This window comes from Candoia aspera, chromosome 8 (assembly GCF_035149785.1).
Source record: "Candoia aspera isolate rCanAsp1 chromosome 8, rCanAsp1.hap2, whole genome shotgun sequence".
Taxonomy (NCBI): domain Eukaryota; kingdom Metazoa; phylum Chordata; class Lepidosauria; order Squamata; family Boidae; genus Candoia; species Candoia aspera.
In genome coordinates this window covers 76,573,122-76,586,463 of record NC_086160.1, presented here as the reverse complement: position 1 = coordinate 76,586,463, position 13,342 = coordinate 76,573,122, and the positions used below count along the sequence as shown (strand labels likewise).

General features: G+C 52.6%; 1 protein-coding gene across 1 annotated transcript; it reads left to right on the top strand.

The window, feature by feature from the left end:
* The first annotated feature begins 1,358 nt into the window (after positions 1-1,358).
* Positions 1,359-11,508, top strand: LOC134501951 (CD209 antigen-like protein C). Its single transcript, XM_063309980.1, has 6 exons — positions 1,359-2,816; positions 4,432-4,539; positions 5,964-6,050; positions 8,163-8,326; positions 10,223-10,326; positions 10,737-11,508. The coding sequence occupies exons 1-6, from the start codon at positions 2,657-2,659 to the stop codon at positions 10,900-10,902; spliced, it is 789 nt and encodes a 262-aa protein (XP_063166050.1). The 5' UTR covers positions 1,359-2,656; the 3' UTR covers positions 10,903-11,508.
* Positions 11,509-13,342: the final 1,834 nt, after the last annotated feature.

Sequence of the window (13,342 nt, the reverse complement as noted above, 5' to 3'; positions counted from 1 at the left end):
TACATGAAATTTCCCCTTTGTCCCTATCTGCTGGGGTACCTTCCCAGCAAAAATCACCTCCGAGCTGCTGTTCAGCCTGCAAAACCTGTTGGTTTGGCCTTCCTCACGCCTGATTCCTGCATGAGAGGAAGATCTGTGCAAGGATGCAGTTGTCTGGATTAATGTAACAACGTGTGCGTTGCTTTGTCCCAAGGTGGTGTGTTATGTGTGCAAATGACTAGGAGCTGTTGGGCCAAATGCGTGTCTTTCCTTTGCTGGATGTGACCAGGGAGAAACAACTACGGTTTGCAGCAAAAAGGAAGTGACTGATGTCCATGCTGTCACTAGGACACTTTAGGAAATGCATCTGTTTTTAAGAGAGAGAGATTTGAAACGTGAACATGCAAACCAAGCCTCAAGCAGTGGGTGAGAGGCAGAACTGTGAGCTGCAGTGGTTCAGATCTCATGCCAGAGATTCTCCGCCCAGGGACCACAGAGGTGGAGGAAGCCCAAATGCCAATGAGATCCCTACTGATGCTTCTCCTTAGAGGTCCCACAATGGTTACCAAATGCGGTGGCCTTGTCCCACTTTGGTAGGAGGAGCCAAAAGGCCAGTCTGTGTCGTCCTCCCCCACCCCCATGTCACAATCCCACTTTCCCTTTACTTGCATGAGTCACAGGGTGGTGGGTGCCCCCAGTGAGGAGGACTGAGAAGACCAAGCAGGCAGGAGAAGCAGGAGGGAGCAATGAAAGACCCCATTAGGAACTTGCCCAAGATTCAGCACACCCAGGAACAGCAGCTTTGGACTTTTAACGGGAATCACAAGTAGCAGGTACAGGGTTGAGGTTATTTTTTAAATTCTACTTCCAAGTGTTTTGACTTGTGAGGTGTCTTGAATGATACCATCATTAAAAAACGTCCTTCCAGCTTAAACCCCAACCAAATCAGAATCAGATAAGACATGGTAGCATCAATCCCTGCATTTTTTTTTTAATGAAAATGGGCAGCCTTGAGTTCAGCCTTGGTTGCTCCCAAGTCTGGTGTCTTCGGTCTGTCTCGCTGAACCCCCTAAGACCAGTCCTGGACAAGTGAGCTGTCTGGATTTGCCTCGTCGAGGTCTGCTGAGATGACACCAGGCCTGCACCACCTGCTTTCCTTCCTGCCTTTGCCTTGGAGCAGCTGGCAGGACCCGGGAGGTCCCATCCCACAACCTTCCCGTTTTGTTGGTCTGAAGGTGGATTGTTGGGACCAAGTGGGGAGACTCCTGGTGCCTCATCTGCTGCTCCTGGTCTTCTTCAGCAGACTCCAGCGCTGTCCTGTTGGGACCTGGCCACCTCCCACAGGCGACATGTTTCTCCCTATATGGCAGGGATGGTTGAAGGTGAGGGAAAACTTCTGATAGCTTTCGGAGCATGGACAAATCATTCCCCGCTGGGATTTAGATTCACTGAGATGTGAAGGCTGATGTCCTCGAATTGTTTTGGGGAGTTTCCTACCACCTCCCGCTTCCCTTATGGAGTGGGGATATCAATCAGCATCATGGATGTCCATGAGAGTTGGGGTCAAAACAGCCAAGATGGCAGCTGCAACCCTGTAATCAAAGCCCTGCTCCTTTCTCTGGAGCATCATGTATACATGTATGGAAAAGGGGCAGAGCGTTGATGCATGGGTGTAGTTGTCACCTTCACTTTTTTGACCCCAGTGGGTGCTGTCTGTCTCATTATACAATGCAGCGCATAATGGGCATGCGCAAAATTAAAAATGCATTAAATGCAATTGGAAACCCCCCAAATAGGACGGTATAACAAAACACAGAAAATAGCAAATGACGGCTGCAGGTAGCCAGAAGGCCCACAAGAGAAGGGTTTTCAGGAGGCCCCCAAGCTGGGATTTCTTGATTTCTTGGGTCAGAAATCAGGACGGTCCACCTAGGGCTGCTGCGCAGGAGAGCGCAGAAACACTCGGCTGGTGCAAAAGCTGGGTGGTCTCGTGCGGAGAGGGGCTCCCCCAAGTGGAGCGGGAGGGGGCAAGGTTCCCAGGACAGCTGGATGGGTGCAAGGAGTGGGAACCCTCCGGGCGGCTGAAGAACTTGGAACCCCCCAGCTTTTTCTTTCTTTGCAAGAGGCTTTTGGACAGCTGAGAAAATCCCCAAGATGGTTTTTGTTCTCTCTCTCCCCCCCAACTCCACCGCCGAAGGATTAACATGGGCTTCGGCCGGCCGGCCGGCCAGCCAGTGCCAGTAGAGCTCTCCGGGCACCGGGGCAAACCTGACGGGAGAGCTCAGGCGGCCAGCCCGCCCCACAGGTGCGGGGATTGGCAGGAAGGGTCCTCGCCCGCGTCTCCCCGCGGGACCGCCCCCTTCCACCTCCCGAGGCGCGGCCCAGGTTCCCCTCCGGCCAACTGGGGGGAGGGTGGCCGGGGCGGTGGCCGGGCTGCACCAGCAGAGAAGGGGCCGGGGGGAGGGGCAGCGCCGCCCCCTCTTTTCCCCGGCGCTGCCGCCGCCCCCCAGCGTGACCAGCGCCCCACCTGCCCAGGTGTCTTCCCAAAGCGCTGGAAGGCCTGGGCGCGGGACAGCTGACCGGTTTGGGGGCCCCGGTGGGCGAGGGGGCCGGAGGGTGGGCACTGCCTCTTGCTCGGTCCCCTTGGTGGCGATTTCTTCTCCTTTTCTCCCCAGCCATGGCGCCGAAAAAGCCTGCTCCGCCGCCGCCGCCGCCGGCGGCAGGAGGGGTCCCTATTGCGCCTCGCTTTAAAGCCGTTCCTCCAGAGATTAAATGGCGAATAATTAGAATGTTTGGACTCGCCTGTTTCTGTACCTTCATCGTAATGACGGTTCTCTGTAAGTTCTGCTCCTCCTGCCCGTTTCCCGTCTTTCAGCAACTGCCGGGTTTCCCTCGCTGCCAAAAGTCTCCAGCCCGCCCCGCTGGAAATCAGGGGCCGAGGAAAGGCCCTCGCTTTCTCCGGGGGTGGGGGCGGTGGTTGACCCCGGCCCCCCGCCTTCTCTGTCGAGCAGCCCTGGGGAGGAGTTCTGAGCCGTACGGACAGGATACGGTCCGGGGGAGGAGGGGCCCGATAGAAAGCCTGAGTAATGCAAACGCGCGCGTGCAGTGAGCTTCTAGGGTTGCAGGCAGGACGTCCCCCGCAGCGCTCTTTGGGGTCAGAGGCATTGAAGCCAGGACAGCTGTGCCTGAAGAGGGCATAACTCGGCGTCGGCTTCCCGTGTGCCTTGAATGCACAGCTGGTAAAGCTCTGGGACTGTAACGTGCAAGCACTGGGAGTGCGAGGGGGGATTAATCTGGGGGTCCCGGTCCTCTCATGTTCTCTTAACTCCAGTGGCCCAAATTCCCTCTTGCCGACAAGGGAAATGGAGATGCACGGCTGGCTTTGTGCTGGCCCTCGTCCCTCCCTCTGGGCTGCTCTGTCCAAGGAGAACCTTCGGCCTCCGGCCTGGCCACGCACCAGCCATGGGGATATGGATGGCCCGGTGTCCTGCCCTTTGAGGATGGGGCAATGGAAGCCTTGGCTTTCTTTCCATGGAGAGTGGCCCTTTCAAGGCTGCCCCTTAGCTGTGGGCAGGCGGATGCTTTCCAGCAAAGCTGGCCATGTTACTAGGCCCCTGGATGGGAGCGATCGTGGGCCCCATCCAGCAAGGGTAACATCATAATTCCTGGCCTGTGATAGAAGAGAAGCGCTGCAGAGATGTGCTGGCAGTAAGGGAGGGAGACCCGCCAAAGGGAACCGCTTCAGATAGTTTGGGATCATAGCAAGCCTGGGATGTGGGGGCCAGTTTGCAGAAGTCTGGTAGGGAGTGGAAATTTAAGAAGGGAGTGCTGTCATGCCACATCCTGTCATTCCCTCCCTGGGAGCCTTCTTGGTGCCACCAATCCACCACACAATCCACCTGTGCTGTCTGGCAGCTGAGCTTTGGGTGGGGCACTAAAATTGAGAAGCTCTCCATTTCGGGAGCTGGATCTCTAAGAACGTCCCTCCAGCCTCTTTCTCTGTTGGAGGAACCATCCAGAGCCCCAATTTCATTTCTGCCGTGTGGTTGACTGGCACAGCCTATGCACTGCATTCCAAAGAACAGATGGAACCCGTTTCACACCTATTTAGTCAGTCTCCCGTTTTGGAGAGTTGTCCCAAAGCTCCGCGGGCAGCATCTCAAACATCTGAGGCTGGGTTTCCTGACCTTCAGAGATGTGTCCTCCATCTCCCAGGTTGCCCCAGCCAGCACAGCAGTTGCTGGATGTTCTGGAGGTTGAAGGCTGCTCATCTGGGAGTTGCCAGGATTGGGGAACAAGCCAGAGAACAAAGCTGCAGCTTTGGAAAGAGAAGGGCCTTGCTGGGTCCAGCAGAGGAGACCGTGCTCGGTCCCTCAGTCTCTGTTGGGAGGGTGGCTGTAAAGTTCTCTGCCACTTTACAAAATGACAGCCTTTGCCCTGTCTTCGTTTTAGATATTCAGTTGCTTTTGTCGCCAGGCAACCCTCTGGAGCCATCCATGGCCCGCCTGAAGAGGATCATGGCCAATGCCTTGAGAAAACCGTCTCTCAGTGGTGGAAGCCGTAAGTGGAGGGGGAGGATTTCTGCCCGGTGGGCTGGGCTCAGCCCCGCTTTTGCCATGGCAGGCGAGAATGCGAGGGAGCTCCTGGGAAGACCGTTGAGCTGGGATGGGAACACTGCGGGGTTCCCCACCCTGCCAGCACAAGTGTTTTTGGATCCTGATCTTCTCTCTTCCAGCCCTCCTCTCCCTTCCCTCTGCTCACGGGACCTTTTCTTCCCATCTCTTTGGTTCAGCCTCGAGGCTTCTTTTTACTCCGCGAATTGATTGGGGCACCCCAAACTCAATCTGGCCTCACCACACAATCTGGACTGGGTTCCTTCGCAGGACTGGGGGGCTGGGGAAAAGCCGAGGCACTAAACAGAGTGTGACGGGAGCGGCTTCTCTCCTTGGAATGGGTGAAACGCTGCAGTCGTGGAAGAGGGTCCTACTGAAAGGAGCATGTGCAATTTGAACCATCACCACTTGCAAAGCCACAGAAGATGGTGGGGCCTGCAAACGCCTTGTGTCTTTGCCATGCTGACTTGGGTGCACGGGTTGGCCAAGACAGTGTGGTAATTCTGGGGTGAAGGCCGTTCCTGAAATTGGATGCAACCCTCAAAACCAGCAGTTTGGAAGCTAAACTACCCTTTACTTTTGCCCTCTTCTCAGATTTTCTCATAGATTAGGATGCCTGGGATGATACCCAGGAAATGCTCGGCAGTCAGAGGAAAGCTGTGTCCTTTCTTTCTTTCTTTCCAGACTGACTCAGTGACACTAAAGGGAAGGAAGAGCCCAGAACGAAAGGGCTCCTGTCATTAAACTGCTCAGCTAGCAGACACAACCATGGCCATCGACTTGGGTGGCTTCAGAGGGACCAGACCAATGAATGGAGGTGGGGAAGGCAGGCGCTGGCCCTTGGTCATGAATGACGAAGCCTGTGGCTTGCACCCAGCATCAGAAGCAGTGTGGTCTTCTCAGTGCTGGGGAAGATCCCGGGCACGTCCTGCTTTGGGACTAGGTAGACTCAGCTGGAGCCTTTTGCTCAAATTTGTTGGTCGGAAAAGGTGCTACCAGTGCCTCCTGATTTTCTGCAGGCTTCTTGGCTTTTGATGAAGACTATTCCTGCAGTCCCATAGTTGTGCTTGGTGGGCCCGGAGGACAGGGCCTTTCCATTTTGGGAAACTTCGTTCACTGGGCTCCTTTTCTGTCAAATCCCCCCTTTCCTCACCGGCTTCTGCCTTCCCAGCAACGGGGCACTGCTCTGCTTTAACTCCGGCTTCCTTGTTGTTTTTCATTATGACTTTTCTTTAAGCCCCCTTGATATATAGGTGCTGCAGATGGGCTGGGGAGGAGCTTTCCTTTTTTATGTCGGGAGGTCTGGCTATGGCTATGTCAAAACGTGCACGCTCTTGAAGGGAGAGCTTCCAAACTCTGAATCTCTTTCAGATCTGATGACAGCAGAAGAGGTAATACAACTGCCGAACTACCTGGAAACATCTGAAAAGGCTTACAAGGAGAAGAAAATAAAGTACCGTAAGCAGCTGCGTTTCCATACAGGGTGCTGTAGCAGGCTTGGGGAATGTGGCCGTCAGCTAACACCTCCAAGTTTTAATTGTGATTCGGCTGCAAAAAAAGGGTTCCATTTGTACAGCTGCCGCTGGGCGAATGAGCCCCTTGGGTGAATGCTGGCATTCAGAGAGAAAGGTGCAGACGGGCGGGGGTGTCCACACCCTCCCAGTGAGCCTGCCCATTCTGCTCCCTCCCCCCAACTCCTTTGAAGCCCCCTGCTTTGTCCTCCCTCCCTCTTCCAGAGATGTGATGGGCATGGAGTGGAGCAGAATGGCGCCACTTTCATATGCCCAAGTGCCCATGCTTCAGCTCTGGGCACAACCTGCTATGAGAAAGCCCCCAAGAGTGGTCCCCACTCAGAGAGGCAACCTTTCCCCTGGGGGGTACGAGAGAGGTACCCCTCACTGTTCCGCAGAAGCTGTGATCAGGCAAGGAAACATGGTTTGACTGGCCTTTAGTTTCAGGGAAGTCAAATCCTACAGAAAGCCCGAGCCAAAGTATTTGCTGAGAAACAGACCAAGCCTCCCTTGGTGACCAATCTGAAAATGCCCCAAATATTTCCAAAACGCATGTGGGGACACACACAGACACACACACACCCTGCCCAGGTCCCATTTCTGATTTATTTGAGGATCAGAACACAGTCGGTAAGACGTCGCAAGCTTTCGTCCTAATGGTGATCACCACAGTGCCCATTTGTGCACAGCCTGTCCCCATGACACCAATGCGTGCCATGGAGGCCTTTTTTCTAACTCCTCCCTGGTTTACCTGAAATTATGGAGTCCCTGGTGCTCTCTGGGCCTGGCTGTTTGCCTGTAGACATTTCACCACCCAACCGGGTAACGTCATCAGTGGGAGCGATTTGCATGGGTAAAGAAACGTCTGCAGGCAAAGAGCTGGGCCCAGAGAGAACCGGGGGCTCCACAGTTCAACCCTGGCCTACAGAGTTTCTCTTCTCTCAGTCACCTGAAACTGAAGCAAAGCCATCCCCCCCGCTTGTGGGGGGCAGTGGGCGGCACTGGGTTTACATTTTTCTATTGGCTTGGTTTTGCTTTCCCCTAAAAGCAAATCCTTGCTCATCGTTTGTGGTCATCTAGCTGGGCTAGAAAAGGAACTAGGCAGCCATAACAGCTTCATCCTTCTGGTCAGCTTCGCCAGCTACTGGGTCAAATATTCCTGTAAGCAGCTGCACCAAGCCCTTGCCTAGGTCTACCTCCTGCCCCCCCTTTCCCGCATACACGCTCGGGGGCTCTATGTTGCCCCCTAAAACCATGGTGAAAGTGTCTCCCTGGAACCAGGGCCACTGTTAGGGCTCTTGTGGCTGTGCACAGGCTGCCAGGCTCCTCTTCCAGCCTCCCAGCCAGCAAAGGCTTTTGGATAGGAATGGCAGGAATGGGGCCGTTACAACAGAGCGGCTTCCCCCCACAGCAGCTGCATGCAAGGCGTGTAGAAAAAATGGATGGAGAGAGGACAGGTTGTTTTCTTTGAGGTAGATGGGGCGGATCTATGTTTCTCCAGGAACTTTGACAACTAGATGCGTGGGCACTGTCCGTTGCTCTCTTGGTCAGCCGCCTTCGTTAAACTCTGGAAACAAGGACTGCAATCAAGACCTTGGCTTGGCATAAATGCCTTTGTGGGGAAAAAAAAGACTTGGCAATGGGCTACTTGCGAAATGGGGCTTGCTTTGAGTTGTTGCCTTGAACGCTTTATGCTGACGCCTGTGACGCATAAAGAGAACCCCCATTGCAGATCAGCTCTTAAATAATCCAGAGATTCCAAGCTAGTAAAGCCCCTTTGATGCATGTCCAGTCCTGAAGTGTCGCTCGGGAAGCTGCTTTTGGCGGGCGGCTGAGAACCTCAGGCCACCAGCCCATGGCCTCTTGCTCTGGGATCAGGCGTTCTGCAAGCAGCCAAACCGGACTTGCAAAACAGAGAGTCAGGCAGGCTTGAGCAGGTGTGGACTCCCCTTCCCTTCATCTGCTGAGGAACATGGCACTTGTGAGATGTGTATGTAAGCCAGGCTTTCCCACCACGGAGCCTGCCTTTCAGCCTTTCCTTGGCCTTGTTCCTTCTTAGAATCCATCTTTAAGAAAGGCACTGTGAAGTCCTCTACTGGCTGGATGCTTTTTGAGAAGAGTCTCTACTACATATCAAAAGGAAGAAAGACCTGGTATGATGCTCAGAACTTCTGCCTCTCCAGAGATGCCCACCTGGTCTCCATCATAACTGACAAAGAGCAGGTTTCACAATTTTCTTTTTCCCCTGACTGATCTCTATTGCTTCTTAAGCACTGCTCCACCCTTACTAAATACTTGGGTTATCCTGTTCCCTTTATGTTCCTGGGCAAACATTTTGCAGGTACTGATTAAACTCTTCCTATCTATGGAGAAGTAGGTTCAGGCTAGATGTCAGGAAGAACTTCCTGTCTATGCAAGCTGTCAGTCAGTGGAACAGGCTGCCACATGAAGTGGTGGGTTGTCCTTTCCTGGAGGCCTTCAAGCAGAGGCTGAATGGCCATCTGTCAAAGATGGTGAGGTGGGGTGGATCCTAAACTGAGCAAGAGGTTGACCTAGATGACTCTAAGGTCCTTTCCAACTCTGAGGTTCTGTGCCTCTATCCAGACACTGCAGCTCCTTCAAGGAGCTTTGTAGAGTTTGCAAGTGTGTCCTAAGTTATCCATGGCAAATTATGAAGGCTCTTCAATTAGAAGATTGGAATCAGGAAATAGGCAATGCTTAGCAAATGGGATGTGCCTCCCAGAGGGTGGGAAAAAGGGACAGAAGCTTTCCAGAGATGCAAGCACCCTTCTTCTCTATCTACAGCAATATTTAATATACAGTATACAGGTAGTCCTTACTTACCGACCACTCATTCAGTGACCGTTCGAAGTTACGACGGTGCTGAAAAAATAACTTTATGACCAATTTGCAACCATTTATGACATTCACAGCATCCCTTTGTCATGCGATCACCATTACAGTCAGCACTCATTATCCTGTGTCGGACCTGTTGTTTTTCTCCCCCCACCCCTCCAGAGTGGAGAGGTTGGAGATGAAGGAATTAGAAAAGAGTAAGCAGGCACACAGTAGGGAATACATGGCTGTTTGCTGAGTGTGCTTGCGGCTGCCAGTGCCAGCGCATTGCTTTCGACGAGTACAGTATTCCCCATTGTGTGCCTGCTTACTCTCTTCTAATCCCTTTCTCTGCAGTGAATGTAAATACAAACATTAATTCCCTTCTTGTTAATTATTCAGCACTGGGGTGAGCATTCCAAAGGGCAAGGAAGTGGTTAGGAAGGTGTTTTCAGTTTCGAGCTGCAAAGCACAGTCGTGATCATGCAATTTCCCACTTAGGGACCACCTTGCTTAGTAACCGAGTTGCTGGTCCCAATTGTGGTTGCTAACCAAGGACTACCTGTACAGTGGCCTTTGCTTTCTCTCAGCCTTGACCCTGATCTCTCTCACACACACACACAGAACATTCTATAGAGATCATTTCAAAAGGTCCTGCTTGCTCTTGCTGGATGCACAACTGCAGATTCCTCCTTGTTGATATGCAGGCTACCACCAGTCCACGCCACCCACAAAGGACCCTAGGGGTGTCCAGCAACCTCCTCCTCCATTCCTGAATGCTTCTTGCCCTTTTATATGTTTCCAGCTAGAAGGCGGGGGTTTAAGCAAGCACGAAGCTTCTCGGTGTCTCTGTGCCGCTGAGCCTGATTTGGGTCCACAGGGAAAAAAACCTTTAACTCTGAGACCATGGCACCCCACAAGTCCACTGGGGCCACTCACCCTGCCAAGGGGCCCACTTTTGGTTATCTTCTACAGCGTCTCACCCTGGAGCACATCAAGTTTCCCCTCAAGAAATTACGGTTGGGCCCAAATGAAGTGTCCGTCCCAGATCTGTCCCAGGTTCCCCAAAAGGCTTGGAGGACAAGCAAACTGCTTGCTGGATAGCTGTGAAAGGTGACCCTTCAGGTTTTAATGAAAGGGTGTCTTACCTGTATGTAATGTGTCTGGGGCTTTCCTTAGCCACGGAATTGGCTTCCTTTAGCAAAGGAGCACAAGTGGTTTATTGTTAAGCTTAGGCGCTTTATTGAATGATCCCGTGAAGTGGCTCCTCTCCTTTTTCGGCAGAAGTACATCTCACGGCACCTCAAAGCGTCTGCCTGGATTGGCCTGACCGATGAAAAAGATGAAGGCACCTGGGAATGGTCGGATGGGTCAAGAGTGACAGTACAGTGAGTCTGCAGCCACAGGCTCCCCCCGGGGCTTCCAGAAGACCAAGGCCCGCACCTGATAACTAAATTTGGGGCAGACTGGTGGGTGGTGGGGCGGTGTCATATGAAGCCACACATGGGCTTTTGTGGGCCCTTCTGGCAGCGCTCCTCAAATAGGGTTATTTTCCAGTGAAAGTCAGAGCTGTCGTTTCCTACCACACTGGGCATTTAAAAGACTAAAACTGCACCAAGACTATTGACATGGGTCCATTTTTCTTCTTTGCTATTTAAGACTGCCCGATTTTGAGGTTGTTTTTAGATAGAGGTTGGCAAAAGTGTTATTTTCTTCCCCTTGTGATCACACCCTTCCCCCCATCCTTCTACTCTATGGCGTAGGCCCGGAGTAACCTTTCCCTCTCCCCCACCCCCAGGTACTGGGATGCTGGCAGCCCCACCCGGTTACAGCAGAGAGAAGAAGTGGAGCGAGATTGTGTGTTCATAAAACCTTTGTCTGGTGCACGTAACTGGAATGACGACAACTGCCATGAACTTAAACAGTGGGTTTGTAAAGAGATCCTAGTTACCGAAGAATCATAATATTTAAGCGAACCTACTACGTGGAGTGACCCTAATGTGAAACCAATTTTGTTTTTCTCCACCTAACACAGTAAAATAATGAACGATATCTTGTTGTGCTTGCATCCTGGAACAAAGGAACAGACATAAGGTTGATTTCACATATGAGCTCTGCAACCAAGCCCAGACCTTGTGCAACCACCTCTTGGTCTCAGCCTAGACACACTTCCCACGTGACCTGAACTGTGGTTGACTCAGTGGTCTGGATTCACATGATGTACTGGCTGTGCACTGGGTTCCTGCAGCTAGACTGAAATGGGATTGACTAACTTATGGGTCAGCATCTCAAGTGGACCTAGCCAATATATTGGTTTAAGGCTGAGCATCACCTTAATCCAAGCCCAAGCTTTCTGTCCAAGCCATTAGACCCAAGGATGCGGATCCATCCTGTTTTCTCTGTGCATTGTTCCAGGCATCTCAGGGCACTCCTCCTGGACTTTCTCATCTCCAATAATCTGCAGAAGGAAGGTCTTTTTCTTCAGGAGACCATGTTTGTGGCATCCCAGTAGATATTGGTGGTCTCTCCGCTCTGCAGATCATGCCAACTCTACCATGCCTGCGCAATCCTTGATGTTATCTTCCCAGCAGAATGTGGGGGGAACCAAAGGTACCCCACCATAGTCTTTGCAGTGGCCTAAACACAAGAGGGACTGGACTGCTGGTTGTATTGAAACCTGGTGTTAGGGGATGAATAGGTGGGAGAGAATGGGGAATGGAAGGTGGTCTAGGAGGAAAGCTGAAGTGCGTGCTAGAGAGAGGGTGCAACCTGGCTGGCACCGGGGATGGATGGCATTCCTCCAGCTGGCCTCCCTCCCTCTCAAGTGGCAGGGCACCCAAGGTGGTAAATCTGCTCATTGATGCCAGGTAAGTTCTCAGTGCTCTGGGGAGTAGAGAGATGGCACAGTAGACATTCTTGCTCCTGAGAACTCTCCTTCCCTTCACTGAACCAAATCAGCACGTTGGTTCACTGGGGAACTGAGGACAATAAGTGGATGGGACGTCAGGTGGGGCACACCTGGAGGACCTCTGGAAGAGTCAAATCAAGCATGGAGTAAGACCTTTTGGAAGGCCCACATGGATTCCTGTTTGGTAGCTGTGGAGGGAATGAAAAGCTACCTGGCTTTTCCATACAAGCTGGTAGAGGGGAAGAACCCGTGGCTGTCTATGAGTCAAATGCACCCTGACTTACTCAAGGTGGCAGCCTGCTCCATCCTCCTCTTCAGCACAAGAAGCAACCATGTGAGGTGGGTTGGGTTGAGAGAGAGGGACTGGCCCAAAATCACCCAGCTGGTTTCCTTGGGTGGGAGGATGAAAACTCACAGCTTCCCATTTCTAGTCCAGCACCTAAACCAGTACCACGCTGTCTCCATTCTTTTTCACTCTGTAGAACTCAAGAAGGTGAATGGGTTTAGGAAGGGATGAAGGCTAGTCTGCCCTGGTTCTTTCTGACTGATTAAATTGGTCACGATGGTTAAGGGAGGTGATCAATAATTTTCCAGGAGTGGGAAGTCATCTCCACCACTTAAAGGAGGCAATGGGTTCTATAACTATCAAAGAAACCCTTTCTGGCTGTAAAGATTTGTGGCTAAGAAATTGGCGACCTTACAGTTCCTAACAGTGCTGAGTCTTGGCTGCGTATTTTCTTAGCCCCCTAGCTGTGATGTACTTTTGGTTAGATGATCTTTATTGTTGGTGGTTTTTAATTGACTGCTAGGTGCTCAGAGTAAGCCTGTCAAGTAAGTGGCTGGCATGTAATGAATAAAACACATTAGTTATCAAATGGAGTCATGCACTCCATTTGGTCACTTGGTGGATGGGCAGGAGGAAGGCAGCCCTGCTAGTTCCTGGGCCTCTCCGTGGCTATCATCAAGCGTGGGCCGCGGGCTGAGGTTCACCCTGTGGGTTATGCTGACTCTGAAGGAGCCAGTGTGCAGCCTGGGAGTCTTGCTTAACCTTTGTGGAATTTGCAGGGGGCACTGGTGATGAGCAGTCCCTTTGCAAAGCTCCCCCTCAGATGCCCTGAGCCAGCCGGGTGGGGGGCCAGTTCCCTGTCCTTGTCGCGTCCTGCACAGGGCTCTGGGGGCACCCTTGAGACACCCTGAAGCACAACTTGCACCCAGCTCATGCGGTGCCTGTGCTGAAGGAGCATAGTGGCTGCTGGTTGTTTTCAGTGCATAAGTGGAGGAGCTGCCCTGGACGTAAAGCCTTAGGCAGCGTAGGACGCGGCTGTCTGGGGACGGCCTCTGCCTGGCTGCTTGGAAGGCCCGTCTGAGTCGGAGGCTCGTGGGGGCTCCCGGCAGAGGCCTCCTCCTGCATCGTCTGCTTGGTGGACCGTGCGCTCTTTCCACATTCGGAAAAACTGTGGACCCGCATCTCTTTTGCCAGGCTTCTGATAGCTAAC